General features: G+C 30.7%; 1 protein-coding gene across 1 annotated transcript in view; it reads left to right on the top strand.

Annotated features, from left to right (window-relative positions):
• The first annotated feature begins 1,523 nt into the window (after positions 1-1,523).
• LOC139840852 (secreted RxLR effector protein 161-like) overlaps positions 1,524-19,942 on the top strand; it is a 43,703-nt gene continuing 25,284 nt past the window's right edge. The window contains exon 1 of the mRNA XM_071831094.1: positions 1,524-1,734. Within this exon, the coding sequence (XP_071687195.1) occupies positions 1,524-1,734 (211 nt within the window). The remainder of the gene's footprint in view (positions 1,735-19,942) is intronic.

The raw sequence follows: 19,942 nt of genomic DNA on the forward strand, positions 1-19,942 counted from the left end.
CAAATTATTCTTATTCCCGAAGTCAAATATTCCAACTAATTGGAGATTCAAATTGTAACAAGGTTTTAATACTTTGTTTAATGAATACACCAGGTTATCGACTGCGTGTAAACCAAGGTTTTACTACTTTGTTAACAATTACACCAATTACCCTTGAATGTAATTCACCCCTGTTTCAACAAGTCTATTAACTATTAATCCAGTTCCGTGTCCGATAAAATGAATAATTATTGGTATTTATAGATATCCTGCCCACCGTACCTAGTCAAGCGTATGTGGTTATATATAAATACGTCGAATTATAAGTTTGTATATTAAATTAACAAGGTATTGTTTAGTTAATATAAAACCCATTAATAGCCCATAGTCTAATTTTCACAAGTGTCGTTCTTTTATCCAAACCCCAATTATGGTACAAAGCCCAATTACCCAATTTTAGTAATTAGCCCAACATCATGATTACTTCGGTATTAAATAAGCATAATAATAACTTAGCTACGAGACATTAATGAAAATAATATAAACATAACTTACAATGATTAAAAATAGCGTAGCGTTACATGGACAGAATTTCGACTTACACCCTTACAACATTCGCTAACATACCCTTATTATTAGGATTTAAAATTAAAATTAAAATTAAAATATAAATATAAATATTTACGTATACATATATAGAGAGAGATTGATTTTTTGATATTAAAAATGATCGAACTGCGTTGGCTTTTATAGGGATTTTAGTCTAGGGAAGCTCCGTGAGTCGCGTAATTTTTTGCCTTCAAACTCCGCAACACGCGGAGTTTGAAATTACAGCTCACCCAGCTTTGGCTCTTTGTTTGCCGACGGATTTTTAATATAAATATAATATATAAATAATTTTAAGAATTATTTAAATATTATATTATATTTATGTGCATAGTTGACTCGTAATTTTTAGTCCGTTGCGTCGAGCGTTGAGAGTTTACTCATGTTCCGGTTCCGAATTTTCGAACGTCCTTGCGTACAATTTAATATCTTGTACTTTGCGTTTTGAATCTTGTACTCTTGTAATTTCGAAACGTTTCTTATCAATAATTGGAACCACTTTGATTGTATTTTGTACTTTTGAGCTCTTTGGACCTTTGCGTCTTCAATTCGTCGAATCTGTCTTTTGTCTTCACCTTTTATTATTTAAACGAATATCACTTTTAAATAGAAAAATTGCAACTAAAAGCTTGTCTTTCTTGAGGAATAATGCTATGAAATATATGTTCGTTTTTAGCATTATCAATCATTTACGTTGATGATATGAATATAACTGAAAATGATAAAGAGGAAATTTCAAAATTAAAAATGAACTTATTTAAAGAATTTGAAATGAAAGACTTGGGCAGACTTAAATTTTTTTGGGGATTGAGGTATTACGATCCCAACAGGGATTATTTATCTGTCAAAAGAAATATATTCTTGATCTTCTTGCAGAGACAGGAATGATTGATTGTAAACCAGCTGAGACTCCAATGATTCCAAATTAAAAGCTATTTATGGAAGATGATGTTGAGCTAGTAGATAAAGGACAATACCAAAGGATAGTGGAAAAACTCATTTATATTGCTCACACTCGACCAGATATAGCACATGCAGTAGGAGTTGTAAGCCAATTTATGCATCACCCACAAGTTCATCATTTGAAAGCTGCAATGAGGATTATCCGATATCTAAAGAAGACACCATATGACAACCTGGAAATTTACGGCAAAAATTTAAACCTAACTCTTATATGATTTCATTTAATCTCGACTAATTCCGACGATTCACGAACCATTATTTGTAAATAATTATGTATTAATATTATTATTATTATTATTATTATTATTATTATTATTATTATTATTATTATTATTATTATTATTATTATTATTAGTATCTTTTTAAATAATATATCAATAATTAATATCTTTATTATCAGTATTATCATTTTTATTAATATGAATTTGATTATTATTATTGTTAGTATTATTATTACTAATTTTATTATTAGTATAGTTATACTTATCATCATTATCATTAATATAATTACTAATATATTATTAATATTAATATCATTATTATTAATACTTAACATTTAAATTAACATAATGAAATATCATTATTATTAATAACATTTTATAACGATTATTATCATTATTGTTAGAATATTAATATAATTATTTGTTTACTAATATCATTATTAATATTATTAGTATTGTCATTATTACTAAAATTACTAAAATTATTATAAATAACATTAGTATTATCAACATTATTTTTGATAATTAGCATTATTTTTGTTATTACTAGTGTTATTATTATTTTTATTAAAAGTAGTATTATTATTCATATAATAATTATTATTATTAGTATTAATATTATTAATATATTTATTAGTATTATTATTAAAATACTTATTAATCATTAATACTAAAAATATAAAGAATAAAAATAAATAAATAAATAAATAAAGAAGTCGACACATACCTAATTTAGGATATCTGGTTTCATTTTTATAAAAAAGGTAATTAGGTATATCTGCTTTTGATTTTTAAACAATATCGTGATCTGCTTTATATTTCTTAATACTATCGTGATTTATTTTTTTTATATATCTTGATCCACCGGCCATTTTATCATCGTGATGTATTTTTAATTGTTCTACTGGTTTTGAAATTGTCCTTTCGACTTCCAAATCCTATAAATCGAATTACATCAGTTTAATTGAATTATACAGAAATATTTATAAAATAAAAGCTCGTTCATCTCTGTTCTTGCTCATTCTTCCAAAATCACGAAAACGAAATCCATTTTAAAAATCCGTAAGTGCAGTCTTATTAGAAATCTAATACTTAAACTATGTACAAAGTTTCAAATTCCAATTCGTTTTATCGAATTCAAATTTTCGAGTCAAAGATTTAATATAAAAAGTCAAACGATCCTTCTTTGAAGAAATTCGAGTTACATGTTATGATTAAGGTAAAATTGATATTTTCTAAAGTTTCAATGAATGTTTTCTAACATATTTCATGTTTTAATTTTTATCTAAAACGATCTAGAAATTGATATTGGGTTTTGAGTTCATCATCGTGTACAGCAAGCTGTACAGTTTTTTTTGTTTTTTTGTTTTGTTTTAAATAATCTAATCAACTAGTAAACGATTATGTATAAACTTTAAATCCTAAAACAAATTAGTAACTCGTTAATTAGTTGGATTCATTCCTGGGTCAATTTAAATCTGTGAGGATGAAGAAGAAATATAAACATAATAAATAAACGAGCTATATATTTTATTGTGTGAGTTAAAACAGAAAAACAGATTCGGATGGATGGTTAAGAGGGGTGTCGGGTAAGCGTGAGGTCTCGGGTTCGAGCCCGGTTCGTGGCATTTTTTTTAAAGGGCTTTCTAAAGTAGTTTTCAATTATTATTATTATTATTATTATTATTATTATTATTATTATTATTATTATTATTATTATTATTATTATTATTATTATTATTATTATTATTATTATTATTATTATTATTGTTAAATTACTTATCAATATTACTAATACTAATACCATAATTGTTATTGCTATCTTTAATATAATTTATACTATTATCATTGTTATTATTATGATTTTAATTATTATTATTAATAGTATCATTAAGATCATTAGTATTATTATTAAAACTATCATTATTATTATCATTTTAAATATTATTTTTATTATTCTGATTAGAATTATAGTCCGGTCCACGGAGAACTGCCTTCGGTCCCCCAAAATGACTTACTCGTGGTAACCTTCCGGCCGCCCAAACGATATTATTATTATTATGAAAACAAAACAACTTATTATTATTTTCATAAAAATTAGTATTAGTATCATTTCTTAAATATTAAGATTATTATTATTATTATCATAAATACTATTATTAATATTATCACTATTATTATTAGTATGATCATTAGTATTATTATTATTATTATTAAAAAGTATTATTATTATTATTATTATTATTATTATTATTATTATTATTATTATTATTATTACTAATATGATTATCTTTATTAGTATTATTATTATTAAAAAGTATTATCATTATTATCATTTTTACAAAAATTATCATTTTTGCTATCATTACCACTATATTATTATTATTATTATTATTATTATTATTATTATTATTGATAATGCTAAAAACGAACATATATTTCATAGCATTATTCCTCAAGAAAGACAAGCTTTTAGTTGCAATTGTTCTATTTAAAATTGATATTCGTTTAAATAATAAAAGGTGAAGACAAAAGATAGATTCGACGAATTGAAGACGCAAACGACCAAAAAGCTCAAAAGTACAAAAGACAATCAAAGAGGTTCCAATTATTGATAAGAAACGTCTCGAAATTACAAGAGTACAAGATTCAAAACGCAAAGTACAAAATATAAAATTGTACGCAAGGACGTTCGAAAATCCGGAACCGGGACCGGAGTCAACTCTCAACGCTCGACGCAACGGACTAAAAATTACAAGTTAACTATGTATATAAATATAATATTATATATAATTAATTATATTAATTATATATATATTATATATATAAAATAAATCGTCGGCAAGAAAGACTCCAAACATGGGTGAGCTGTAAAAGTAAACTCCGCGACTCGCGGAGTTTGAAGGCAAAATTGGCCGCGAGTCGCGGACCCCCAAAATGAGAAACTGCCTATAAAGCCAACCGAATTCTGAGCATTTTTCATCATCTTTTTCTTCTTCTCCTCATTCATACGTAAAATATATACATATATATATATTTTTAATTTATATTTTAATTTTAATTATAATTCTTATAATAAGGGTATGTTAGCGAATGTTGTAAGGGTGTAAGTCGAAATTCTGTCCGTGTAACGCTACGCTATTTTTAATCATTGTAAGTTATATTCAACCTTTTTAATTTAATGTCTCGTAGCTAAGTTATTATTATGCTTATTTAATCCGAAGTAATCATGATGTTGGGCTAATTACTAAAATTGGGTAATTGGGCTTTGTACCATAATTGGGGTTTGGACAAAAGAACGACACTTGTGGAAATTAGACTATGGGCTATTAATGGGTTTTATATTAACTAAACAATACCTTGTTAATTTAATATACAAACTTATAATTTGACGTATTTATATATAACCACATACGCTTGACTGGGTACGGTGGGCGGGATATCTATAAATACCAATAATTATTCATTTTACCGGATACGGAACTGGATTAATAGTTAATAAACTTGTTGAAACAGGGGTGAATTACATTCAAGGGTAATTGGTGTAATTGTTAACAAAGTAGTAAAACCTTGGTTTACACGCAGTCGATAACCTGGTGTATTCATTAAACAAAGTATTAAAACCTTGTTACAATTCGAATCCCCAATTAGTTGGAATATTTGACTTCGGGAATAAGAATAATTTGACGAAGGCTTTCGCTCTTTATATTTATGACTGATGGACTATTATGGACAAATCCGTATGGACATATTAAATAATCCAGGACAAAGGACAATTAACCCATGGGCATAAAACTAAAATCAACACGTCAAACATCATGATTACGGAAGTTTAAATAAACATAATTCTTTTATTTCATATTTAATTTCCTTTATTTTATATTTAATTGCACTTCTAATTATCGCACTTTTATTTATTGTTATTTAATCGCACTTTTAATTATCGTACTTTTTAATTATCGCAATTTTATTTTATCGCACTTTTATTTATTGTAATTTCATTATCGTTATTTATTTTACGCTTTAAATTAAGTCTTTTATTTATTTAATATTTTACATTAGGTTTTAACTGCGACTAAAGTTTTAAAATCGACAAACCGGTCATTAAACGGTAAAAACCCCCTTTATAATAATAATATTACTTATATATATATATATGTATTTCTATAAAAGTAAATTAATATAGCGTTAAGCTTTGTTTAAAAAGATTCCCTGTGGAACGAACCGGACTTACTAAAAACTACACTACTGTACGATTAGGTACACTGCCTATAAGTGTTGTAGCAAAGTTTAAGTATATCCATTCTATAAATAAATAAATATCTTGTGTAAAATTGTATCGTATTTAATAGTATTTCCTGCAAAAATATAAGCTATTTTATATACTACTCTGCTAAAACATCAATTATTATTACTAGTATCATTATGAAAATTACCAATATCATTATGATTATTATTATTATTATTATTATTACAAAATAATACAACTCTTTTAAAATCATTTTATCAAACAAATACTTATATATAGAATATATATATATATATATATATATATATATATATATATATATATATATATATTATATATAAGTATATATATAAAGAATTATATAACAAGTGAAATAATATATATAAGCTTATTCGATTACAAGTATATGTGTTAATATATGTACTTGATATAGGTTCGTGATTCCAAGGATAACCCTACACTTGTTCAATACCGTTATATGTATTTTTACTACAAAATACAGTATCGTGAGTTTTCATAGCTCCCTTTTTATATATATTTTTGGGCTGAGAATACATGCAATGTTTTATATCTGTTTTACAAAATAGATACAAGTACTAAACTTAATTCTACGTGGGTTAGAATCACAAATATTCCCCTAGCTTGGTAACGTAATCTATTGGTCTCCGTACCGTAGGCGCGAATCCTATTGATAGATCTATTGGGTTTGACAACCCCATCCGGGCTAGTCGCGCTAGCAGTCAGCGGATTTTTAGTACTTCGAGGGTATTTATCGCACTTGATTCGGTGCTCTATAGACATCAGGGGTATTCATTATTATATTATTATCGTTAAGTCTGGTTACCAGGTGCCCATGGTTGTAGAATCTTTTTTATTACACTGCGGTGTAAGGCTATTTATGGAAACTGAAATCTTGTGATCTATTACTATCATTAAAATCATTAATTATGACAAACCTATGAACTCACTCAACCTCGTGTTGACTTTTTAAGCATGTTTATTCTCAGGTACTTTTTGCTTCCACTGTAAAACTTTGCTGTTACATAGATGTCAAGCCAAGCACTGGGACCAGAGTTAATATCGCCGTTAATGGTTTTTGACGGGGTGTTAAACACCAGGTCACGGAGTTATATTAAAAAAGAATGGGCATTGATAATGCTAAAAATGAACATATATTTCATAGCATTATCCTTCAAGAAAGACAAGCTTTTGGTTGCAATTGTTCTATTTACAAGTGATATTCGTTTAAATATTAAAAGGTGAAAACAAAAGACAGATTCGACGATTTGAAGACGCAAATGACCAAAAAGCTAAAAAGTACAAAGTACAATTCAAGTGGTTCAATTTATTGATAAGAAACGTCTAAAAGTTACAAGAGTACGAGCCGCAAAACGCAAAGTACAAGATATTAAATTGTACGCAAGGACGTTCGAAAATTCGTAACCGGGACCAGAGTCAACTCTCAACACGCGACGCAACGGACTAAAAATTACAAGTCAACTATGCACATTAATATAATATATAATTAATTCTTAAAATTATATATATTATATTATATATTAAAACCGTCGGCAAACAAGAAATCAAAGTAATATGAGCTGTCCTAAGCAGCCATGCGATCGCATGGCCATAAAGAAGAAACTCCATGCGATCGCATGGAGTCCTGTAGCTGCCCACATTCTATAAAAAGCACGAGTTCTGGACGAATTTTTTACTCCTTTTTCAATCTCTCTCTCACGATATATATATATATATATATATATATATATATATATATATATATATATATATATATATATATATATTTTATAATTTTAATTTTAATTTAAGATTAATAATAATAAGGTATGTTGGCGAATGTTGTAAGTGTGTAAGTCGAAATTCTGTCCTTGTAACGCTACGCTATTAATACTCATTGTAAGTTATGTTCAACCTTTTTAAATTAATGTCTCGTAGCTAAGTTATTATTATGCTTATTTAAATTGAAGTAATCGTGATGTTGGGCTAAAAATTAAAGACGGGGTAATTGGGCTTTGGACCATAATTGGGGTTTGGACAAAAGACCGACACTTGTAGAAATTGGACTATGGGCTATTAATGAGCTTTATATTTGTTTAATTGAATGATAGTTCGTTAATTTAATATAAAGATTTACAATTGGACGTACCTATAAATAACCATATACACTCGATCGGACATGATGGGCGGGATATTTATAAGTACTAATAATCGTTCATTTGATCGGACACGGGAATGGATTAATAGTCAATGGACTCATTAAAACAGGGGTGGATTACATGCAACGACACTTGGTGTAATTGATAATAAAGTATTATAACCTTATTACAATTTAAGTCCCCAATTAGTTGGAATATTTGACTTCGGATATAAGAATAATTTGACGAGGACACTCGCACTTTATATTTATGACTGATGGACTGTTATGGACAAAAACCAGATGGACATATCAAATAATCCAGGACAAAGGACAATTAACCCATGGTAATAAACTAAAATCAACACGTCAAACATCATGATTACGGAAGTTTAAATAAGCATAATTTCTTTATTTCATATTTCATCGCACTTTTATTTACTGTCATTTTATTTATCGCACTTTTAATTATCTTACTTTTAAATTATCGCAACCTTTATTTACTGTCATTTTATTTATCGCCATTTACTTTATCGCATTTTATTTATCGTCATTTACTTTACGCTTTAAATTAAGTTATATTTATTTTTAATATTTTACATTAGGTTTTAACTGCGACTTAAGACATAAATTCGACAAACCGGTCATTAAACGGTAAAAACCCCTTTTTATAATAATAATAATACTACTTTTATATATATATATATATATATATATATATATATATATATATATATATATATATATATATATATATATATATATTTATATACAAATTTAGTTTTAAAAATATAGCGTTAAACTTGGCTAGTTTCCTGTGGACGAACCGGACTTACTAATAACTACACTACTGTACGATTAGGTACACTGCCTATAAGTGTTGTAGCAAGGTTTAGGTATATCCACTTTATAAATAAATAAATAACTTGTGTAAAATTGTATCGTATTTAATAGTATTTCGTAATAAAAATATAACTATTTTGTACCCCTCTGCTTTAACATCAAGTATTTTTGGCGCCGCTGCCGGGGACTTCTTAAACGCCGGAAGCGAAACGCTATATATAAAAAAAAGATTTTTATTAAGTTTTAATTTCTTTTTGTAAAAATACGTTTTAAATATAAAAAAATATAAAAAGAAAAATGAAATATATATATTTTTAAGAGTTTGTTTAAAATATAAAGTTTTTCTATTTCTATTTTAGTTTTTAAAAATTAAGTTTTTATTTATTTTATATAAATAAATTAAAAACTAAAAAAAGTATAAGTAAAAGTAAACGGGCTACACTGTAGCAGCCCAACAAGTGGCCTGATATCCGAAGCCATTCGACCGCATGGTATTATAACACCCAGCTCATGCGATCGCATGAGCTGATTTGACAGGCCTGGTACATCAGCTGAATCGAATTAGGGTTAATAATTATAATTATTATTATTATTAAACCCTAATTAGGGTTAATTATTATATTAATTAGTTTTAGTTTTATTTATTTTGTATTTTTAAGTTATAATTAGTTTTATTAATATAATAAATTAATACTTTTATAAAATAATAATATAAAAATAATATTTTTATAAAAATTGTATTTTTATAACTTTAAGTTTTATTTTTATATTTTATATCTTTTTATTCGTAATATTTGTATTTTTATCGTTCGTAATTAGTTTTAAGATATAGTTTTTGCCGTAGTTATTTTTTTATTTTTTTTCTAAATTTTTAGGCTTTGCCGTAAAATCCTTTAAGTGCTTTTTCTTTAGATTAAGACTTAGGCGCTTTAGAATTTTACGACGTCGCTCATCGCCTTAATATTTTATAGATTTTAGTGACTTTTAAGTTATTCCCGTTTTAGATATAGAATTCCTTTTAAGCTGTAATACCTTTATACGCAACTTTTAATTCTTAGTTTTTAGACTTTTAAGTTTCGACGAGCTACGTTCTTTTTATTATTTTTCGACCTTTTATTTTTCGACGTTTTCCGACGCACTCTTTTTCTTTCTTATTTCTCGACGCTCTAGTTTCTAGGACATAGAATTTTCTATTTCTTCTCTAAAATTTCAAAACAAAAAATTATTTTAAGCGGTTAAATTGATAGACATCCAAAATTTTCTGGTTCGTAGTAATAGTTGGATTTGTTAGTGGCGAGTTGTGGGCTTCTGATTTAAAGGGTCCTGGTTACCTGCTGCATCTATTGGCTATTCGAAACGTGGACAAAATCAGAAAAGTCTATTAATTTGCTAACTTATATAATTTTTATCTTTTATAACTAATAGGATATTCAGTGAATGCACCGAGCAAAACGTTCACCACCTTTCATACGTTCACCACCTGTAACTCGATCAAGACATCTAGCCAATATTGTCGCCGTTGATTTTTCTTTAGAATCGTCATCTAGTCGACCAAGTACTCCAATTAAAATTTCCGATAATCCATTTTTTGAACCCGACCTCACAATTGAGAATCCGGAGGATATTCAGGGACAATTCAGAGATCCTGAACCACTAATCATTCCTCCTGAACCACAAATCACTCATCCAGATATTTTCGAGGAAGAAACCATTAAGTCAGAATCCTCTAGTGATTCAGATTCAACAAATTCAATCATGAAAAATCTGGAACCTCTAAGTATGGAAGACCGAATGAGAGCTAAACGCACTGGCCAAGGTCACGCAATTACTCAACCAGACATTAATGCGCCAGATTATGAAATCAAAGGAAAAATCATACACATGGTAACTAATCAATGCCAATTTAGTGGTGCGCCGAAGGAAGATCCAAATGAACATCTTCGTACCTTTAATAGGATTTGTACTCTATTCAAGATCAGAGAAGTGGAGGATGAACAGATCTATCTCATGTTATTTCCCTGGACTTTAAAGGAAGAAGCCAAATATTGGTTAGAATCGCTACCTGAAGGGGCGATTGATACATGAGATGTTTTAGTTGAAAATTTTCTTAAACAATTTTTTCCAGCATCTAAAGCCGTAAAACTTCAAGGAGAAATTGTTACGTTCACACAAAAGCCAAATGAAACTCTATATGAGGTGTGGACAAGATTTGGAAAGTTATTGAGAGGATGTCCGCAACATGGTTTAGACACTTATCAAATAGTACAAATATTCTACCAAGGATGCGATATCACTACACGAAAAGACATAGATATAGCAGCTGGTGGTTCCATTATGAAGAAAACCGCAACTGAAGCTTACAAAATTATTGATAACACTGCTTCCCACTCACATGAGTGGCATCAAGAAAAATATATCGTTAGATCATCTAAAGCAGCTAGAGCCGATTCTAGCCATGACTTTGATTCCATTTTTGCAAAGATAGATGATGTCGAAAGACGAATGGAAAAGATGACTAAAGATATTCACTCAATACGAATTAGTTGAGAGCAGTGTGGAGGACCACATTTGACAAAAGATTGTCTCAGTATTGAACAAATAATGAAACAAAGAGAGAATGTTTCATACATGAACCAAAGGCCTGGAAATAATTATCAGAATAATTATCAACCGCCAAGACCAATCTACAATCAAAACCAGAATTATAACCGAAATGTTCCATACAACAACCAACAAGGTCCTAGCAATCAACAAGTATCCAACAATACTTACAATCAGCAAAGACCTATTTTTCAAAATAAACCATCACAAACCGATGATAAAAAGCCAAACTTAGAAGACATGATGTCGAAGCTAGTTGAATCTCAAATGCAGTTTTTCACATCTCAGAAATAAACCAATGAACAAAATGCTCAAGCATTTAGAAATCAACAAGCTTCTATTCAAAATCTAGAACAAGAAGTGAGCAACCTAGCAAGGTTGATAGGTGAAAGAAACCCGGGAAGTCTACCTAGTGATACAAATGCTAACCCCTGAAATGAAACAGCTAAAGCCATTACCACAAGAAGTGGTATCACACTTAAACCACCTGAAATACCTGTAATTTCTGATGATTCTATTCCTACTCCACAAGAACCACAATCTGATCAAGATAAGGAAAAAGAACCGGTAGTTGAAAAGGTTAATGAAGATAACACAGTTAAGGCTAAAACTTATGTTAAACCATACCAACCACCACTTCCTTACCCGAGTAAAATGAGAAAAGAAAGACTTGAAGCCGAGCAATCCAAATTCTTGGATATGTTTAAACAAATAAATCTAAATCTTCCTTTCATTGATGTGATATCAGGAATGCCTAGATATGCTAAATTCTTGAAAGATCTAATCACAAATAGAAAGAAAATGGAAGAAATTTTGACGATTACTATGAATGCAAATTGTTCTGCAGTGCTGTTGAATAAGATACCAGAAAAATTATCAGATCCAGGAAGTTTCACAATTCCATGTTTTCTGGGTAGTCTTAGTTCAATAGAAGCATTGGCAGACTTAGATGCTAGTATAAATTTAATGCCGTATTCATTATATGCTAAACTAGACCTTGGAGAATTGAAACCAACATGAATAAGCATACAACTAGCAGATCGATCAGTAAAATATCCTAGGGGGATAATGGAGAACATGCTAGTTAAAGTTGGTACTTTAGTATTTCCAGTAGACTTTGTTATTTTGGACATGGAAGAAGATTCTCGAGTTCCTCTCATATTAGAAAGACCATTCTTAAACACGGCTAAAGCAATAATAGACGTGTTCGGTAAGAAACTAACCCTAAGTATAGAGGACGAGAGTGTTACCTTTTCTGTGGATAGAGCCATGCAACAACCGCAATCTGCAGATGATACATGTTATTATATTCAAACTATAGATTCACATGCAGAATTGTTAGAAGAATTTTCAGAATTACAAAGAACAGGAGAATGTTCTTTAGGAGAAGGAACTGAACCAATTGATGAAGCTGAAATGTTAGCTACACCTATGGCTGTTGGATATGAACCAACAACAGAAGAAATTCAAATGTTAAAAGAGGAAGACAGATATCGATATAAATCATCGATAGAAGAACCACCGACATTAGAGTTAAAGCCACTTCCAAACCATTTGGAATATGCTTATTTACATGGTGAGTCTAAATTACCTGTAATAATATTATCTTCTCTTACGGAAAATGAAAAATCTCAATTCATTTCTGTGCTAAAAGCTCATAAACCAGCTATTGCATGGAAGATTCATGATATTAAAGGAATAAGTCCTTCGTATTGCACACATAAAATCCTTATAGAAGAAGGTCATAAAACATATGTGCAACGTCAACGAAGACTAAATCCTAATATGCAAGATGTTGTTAAGAAAGAAATTATTAAACAGCTAGATGCAGGGTTAATTTATCCAATCTCTGATAGTCCATGGGTAAGCCCAGTTCAATGCGTACCTAAGAAGGGTGGCATGACTGTCATCACAAATGAAAAAATGAGCTTATTCCTACTAGGACTGTAACAGGATGGCGTGTTTGTATTGATTATAGAAAATTAAATGACGCCACCAGAAAAGATCACTTTCTCTTACCTTTCATTGATCAAATGTTGGAAAGATTAGCTGGGAATAGTTACTATTATTTTCTTGACGATTTTTCCAGATATTTTCAAATTCCTATAGCACCCGAGTACCAGGAGAAAACCACATTCACGTGCCCTTACGGTACTTTTGCTTATAAACGCATGCCATTTGGACTTTGCAACGCCCCTGCAACCTTTCAAAGGTGCATGATGGCGATTTTTCATGACATGATAGAAGAATGCATGGAAGTTTTCATGGATGACTTTTCATTCTTCGGTGATACATTTAAATCATGTCTAGTTAATCTTGAACGAATGCTTATTAGATGCGAGCAATCAAATCTAGTTCTTAATTGGGAGAAATGCCATTTCATGGTTAAAGAAGGCATCGTTCTTGGTCATAAAATTTCAAAGGAAGGAATTGAAGTGGATAGAGCTAAAGTAGATGTAATTGCTAAAATTCCACATCCCACCAATGTTAGAGGATTTAGGAGTTTTCTAGGGCATGCCGATTTTTACCGACGTTTCATAAAAGATTTTTCTAAAATTGCCACTCCTATAAATAAATTCCTAGAAAAGGATGCTCCATTCATCTTTTCGGATGAATGCATCAAATCTTTTAATATTCTTAAAGAAAAACTCACTAATGCGCCGATCATGATAACTCCAATTTGGAATCTACCATTTGAACTCATGTGCGATGCAAGTGATTTTGCAATGGGAGCCGTTTTAGGACAAAGGATTGAAAAATGATTTCAACCTATTTATTACGCTAGTAAGACATCACAAGGAGCACAAACGAATTACATAACTACTGAAAAAGAACTCCTTGCTATTGTCTTTGCTTTTTACAAATTTCGTTCATATCTCGTTCTAGCAAAAACGGTGGTCTATACCGACCATTCTGCTCTTAGATACCTATTTTCGAAACAAGATGCCAAACCACGATTAATCCGTTGGATCTTACTCTTACAAGAGTTCGATATTGAAATCCGAGATAAAAAGGGAGCAGAAAATCTGGCCGCTGATCATCTTTCTCGTCTTGAAAATCCCGAATTAGAAGTTCTAAATGAATCGGCTATACAAGATAACTTTCCCGATGAATATCTTTTGAAGATCGATTATAATGAAATTCCATGGTTCGCAGACTATGCAAACTACTTAGTATGTGGATTCCTTGAAAAAGGATTGTCGTACCAAAAATGAAAGAAATTCTTTAGTGATATAAAACACTATTTCTGGGAAGATCCACATTTGTTTAAAAGTTGTCCCGATGGAATAATACGCCGATGCGTATTCGGAGATAAAGCTAGTCAAATCTTAAACCATTGTCACACATGACCAACAGGAGGGCATTATGGGCCTCAACTCACAGCGAGAAAAGTTTACGACGCTGGATTCTATTAGCCTACAATTTTCAAAGACGCACACCTTCTTCGTAAACCCTGCGATGCTTGTCAAAGGGCCGGAAAAATAAGTTAACGTGATGAAATGCCACAAAATGTCATTCAAGTATGTGAAGTATTTGACGTTTGGGGTATTGACTTTATGGGTCCATTTCCAAAATCTCATAATACTCTCTACATTCTCGTTGCCATTGATTATGTATCTAAATGGGCGGAAGCACAAGCTCTCCCAACTAACGATGCACGAGTTGTAGTCAACTTCTTAAAACGTCTTTTTGCTAGGTTCGAAACACCGAAAGCTTTAATAAGTGATCGGGGTACTCATTTTTGTAATAATCTGAAGCGACCCGTCCTAATCCATCCGGACGAAGTCCATATTGATTACAAATGATTCACAATAGTTGGTTACATCGCGAGGTACTTGACCTCTATATGATACAATTTTACAAACATTGCATTCATTTTTAAAAGACAAACTTTCATTACATCAAAAGTTGACGGCATGCATACCATTTCATAATACATCCAACTATAATTGACTTAATAATAATCTTATTGAATTCAATGACTCGAATGCAACGTATATCAAAATATGCCATGAATGACTCCAAGTAATATTTCTAAAATGAGCAAATGCACAGCGGAAGATTTCTTTCATACCTGAGAATAAACATGCTTTCAAGTGTCAACCAAAAGGTTGGTGAGTTCATTAGTTTATCATAAATAATCATTTCATAATTTTAATAGACCACAAGATTTCATATTTCCATTTCTCATAAACATACGTCCCATTCATAGAGACAAAAATCATTCATATGGATTGAACACACCTAGTAACCGACATTAACAAGATGCTTATAAGAATATCCCCTATCATTCCGGGAAATCCTTCGAACATGATATAAAACAACATTGAAGTACTAAAGCATCCGCTATAACGGATGGGGTTCGTTAGGCCCAATAGATCTATCTTTAGGATTCGCGTCAATTAGTAGACTGGTTTACTAATTCTTAGGTTACCAAGCAAAAGGGGCATATTCGGCTTCGATCATTCAATCATATAATGTAGTTTCGATTACTTGTGTCTATTTCGTAAAACATTTATAAAAGCGCATGTATTCTCAGTCCCAAAAATATATATTGCAAGAGCATTTAAAAAGGGAGTAATGAAACTCACCTAATGTATTTTGTAGTAAAAATACATATGACTATATTGAACAATGCAGGGTTGGCCTTGGATTCACAAACCTATATCATTTGTATATTTATTAATATACATAGTTGTAATCGAATAATATATATATATATATATATATATATATATATATATATATATATATATATATATATATATATACATTTATTAGTCATATACTTTTTATATTAATAATATATATGTTTCATATATTTATTTTGTTATATAAAATATTACTTTTCATTATGTTATATGTATTAAATGTATTTTTATATATGTATATATCATTTGTTTGTTAGAAATAGTAATTTTAGTAATACTACGATAAAAATGATAATAATCATAAGATTTAATATTACTAAATAAGGTAATATTGTTAATAATTATATTAATGATATTAATAATGATATTTATAATAATAATTGTAAAATATAAATTTTTCGGTTAATAATGCTTATCATAATGATTTTAGTAATTACATATTAATAACACTTATTATAATATAAATAATCATACTTCTAATGGTAATAATAATAATACTGATCATGATACTTATAATGATAATTGTATTACTAATAATAATTACAATACTCGTAATAATACTAATAATAATGTTATCTGTAACATCCCGCATTTTTCCGTTAAATTATTTTAACGCCCGTCTTTTTATTTTAATATTATCCTCAGTATCTCGATTCATAGCCTCCATTAGCTAACCTTCTTAAAATATTTTCGTTATTGGATTTTAACATCTCTCGTACTCTCGTGTAATTCAAAATAATTCGTTTGGTTAATTCACGCACCCGCACCCGAACTAGAGGGACTAAACTTGCAAAGAGGCCAAAGATTTGACTAGGTCAACTAGTCAAACCTTCAACCTCCTCCTCTCATTTTCTCTCTTTCTCTCTTTTCATACTTCCATTTTCCTCTCAAGAACTCAACCAAGATTCATCATCTAATTTCGGATTTGGAGGCTAACATCAAAACAAATTACATATTTGGAATCCTCTCTTCATCCTCTTCGACTTGATACCAATTTCATCTCATTTGGGTAACTTTCTAAAATTACTAGATTTTGTGTTCTTGATGTTTTTAACTTATAAAAGTGTTAATTAGTGTCTATGGCTCAAGTCTAACACGAATATATGATTTATATGCTCGATCTCGTTGTTTTAGTGTAACTAGCATGAACTTGAATTTTGGTGTGTTATTCTTGAATTTTGGATGATCATATGTTGTTAGATGTTCAAAGTTGATGTTTTAATTGTGTTACTAGCATCACTAGCTTCAATTTGATGTGTAGGTTGCCTTAGAAAACTTCATGAACTTGATTAGTGATTTTGGTGAATTTGGGTTAGGGTTTGATGAACTTGAAATGGACTTTTGATGCATTGAATGCCATGGATTATTATTGGTAAGTGTTTAGTTGGATTGTATGCTTGATTACCTTCGAAACGGCATATCATTCATGTAAATTGGTTGCCCGAATCATTGAATTGCATTTATGAACTTGTATGCGGTTAATGTTAAGCATTAGATGCGGTTTTGGTTGTTGTAATAGGTAGATTGATTGATGAAATGTGTTTAGTTGTTTTCCTCGTCAAATTACCTTCCCAACGGTATAAGATACTTGTCTTGATTGTTTGCGGATCATAAATGGTGATTGTTTGAAGTTAGGTTCGTGCATAAAACTTAAAAACTGCCAGAATTCTCTGCACAGGTACCCGCGCGGCGCACCATATACCCGCGCGGCGCGCCGTTTGGATCTGTCCAACTTGGTCAATTTTCGAATAATGTTTGCTATGCTACGCACCTCCGATTCACATGTAACTTGTCCTAGCATGCTCATACATGATTAAAAACCTCAGAAAAATAGTTCGGGACACGACCCGAACGTGTTGACTTTTTCGTTGACTTTGACCGACCAAAGTTTGACTTTTTGTCAAACTTAACCAAATGATTTTGCAACCTTCCTAACTTGTTTATATACTTGTATCTTGCATGAAACTTGACAATTTGATTTCACATGCTAAATAATCGAGTCGTAACGAGCCATAGGACTAATTGAACATCTTTGACCTATCGTGTTTACCGTTATTGATACGACCTATTTGTTTAGGTCAAGACTAGCACTATCCTTCGCACACGTTATTTTGTGAAGTACTTTACTACTCGTGCACTCAAGGTGAGATCATAGTCCCACTTTTACTCTTTTTGAACTTATATTGGGATGAGAAAACATAAACGATTCTTTTGAACTAAGTGAACACAAGAACGGGAAAACAAACATTCTACATACGAGTTTAGAACAAAAATCCTCAATTCGATTATCATTAGTTACACTTGCCGGGTGTAAGCGAGAACTTATGTTATATGGCCATATGGGTTGACAACCCTCATCTTTGACGGTTCGCTACCGTCTACGGATGAAATATATTTTCGAGAATCAGTGTTTGTTCTAGCACTAAGTGATGGGGTATACAATGGAAGGAATGTTAAGCTTTGATAATTGGGTGCTCGTGAAACAAACTTTTGGAATGTATTACTATTATTTCATTGATGCAAATCTTGTGGTTCACTTGTACTTACTTACTTAAACCTATGATTTCACCAACGTTTTCGTTGACAGATTTCTATGTTTTTCTCAGGTCCTTGAACGATACATGATACATGCTTCCGCTCATTATTTGATACTTGCATTGGATGTCGAGTATACATGCATTTCATGGAGCGTCTTTTGACTTTACTTTAAACCGTGTCGCCTAGATTTCAATCGTACTTATAACATTGTAACTTAACTTTTGGTTGAACAATTCTTGTAAACTTTGAAACAATCTTTATTTTGAAATGAAGGCGACATATTTTGGTCAAACGTTATCTTAAAGACTTATGACCACGTAACGGGACCTAAGTAGACGGCGCCGTCAAACATGATTTGGTCGGGTCGCTACAAGTGGTATCAGAGCCTTGGTTGTAGGGATTTAGAGTTCATTTGTGTCCACCCCGAGTCATAGGGTACATAGGTGAATCTAGACTACAACCGGCATATAGACTGAAGTAGGAATTATTTGACTAATTGTGCATTTATACTCGAACTCTTCTATCATATCTAACTCGTATTCGATCTTGATCTTACGTTGATAAATTTTGTTGATGCGCCACCTTGACTTTATGAAGTAATGTTAAATGCACATGAGAATCAGGGTAATATAATTTCAGGGATTATATTACGGTGATCCACATGGACGTTCCGACATTATGACGTAAAGAATTTAAGGCGAGTCAAGGAAAAATTTCCTCTTTATCCTATTTCCATACCCCGGTTAGTATTGTTGAAAATACTAACCAACGATATTCTTGTCTCATGAAGGAACAATGGCTCACCAAGGTCAACACAATACTCCTCTCGAAACTCTAGAACAAGCTCTTCAACGAATGATAACCACCGCCGTGGGTACGGCCGTGGCCGATCACTTTTCTAACAACAACAATCATGGAGCCGGTAATTCAATCGAGGGTTGCTCCTACAAGAACTTCATGAAGTACAATCCTCCCACTTTTGATGGGACCGGAGGACCGGTTACTCTCACCCGATGGTTTGAACAAATGGAGACCGTTTTTAACACAAGCGGTTGTCGAGACCAAGATAAGGTCAAGTTTTCCACCCTCACCTTCACCGGCATTGCTCTCTCGTGGTGGAACACGTATGTACAAT

This window comes from Rutidosis leptorrhynchoides, chromosome 4, assembly GCF_046630445.1.
Source record: "Rutidosis leptorrhynchoides isolate AG116_Rl617_1_P2 chromosome 4, CSIRO_AGI_Rlap_v1, whole genome shotgun sequence".
Classification (NCBI taxonomy): domain Eukaryota; kingdom Viridiplantae; phylum Streptophyta; class Magnoliopsida; order Asterales; family Asteraceae; genus Rutidosis; species Rutidosis leptorrhynchoides.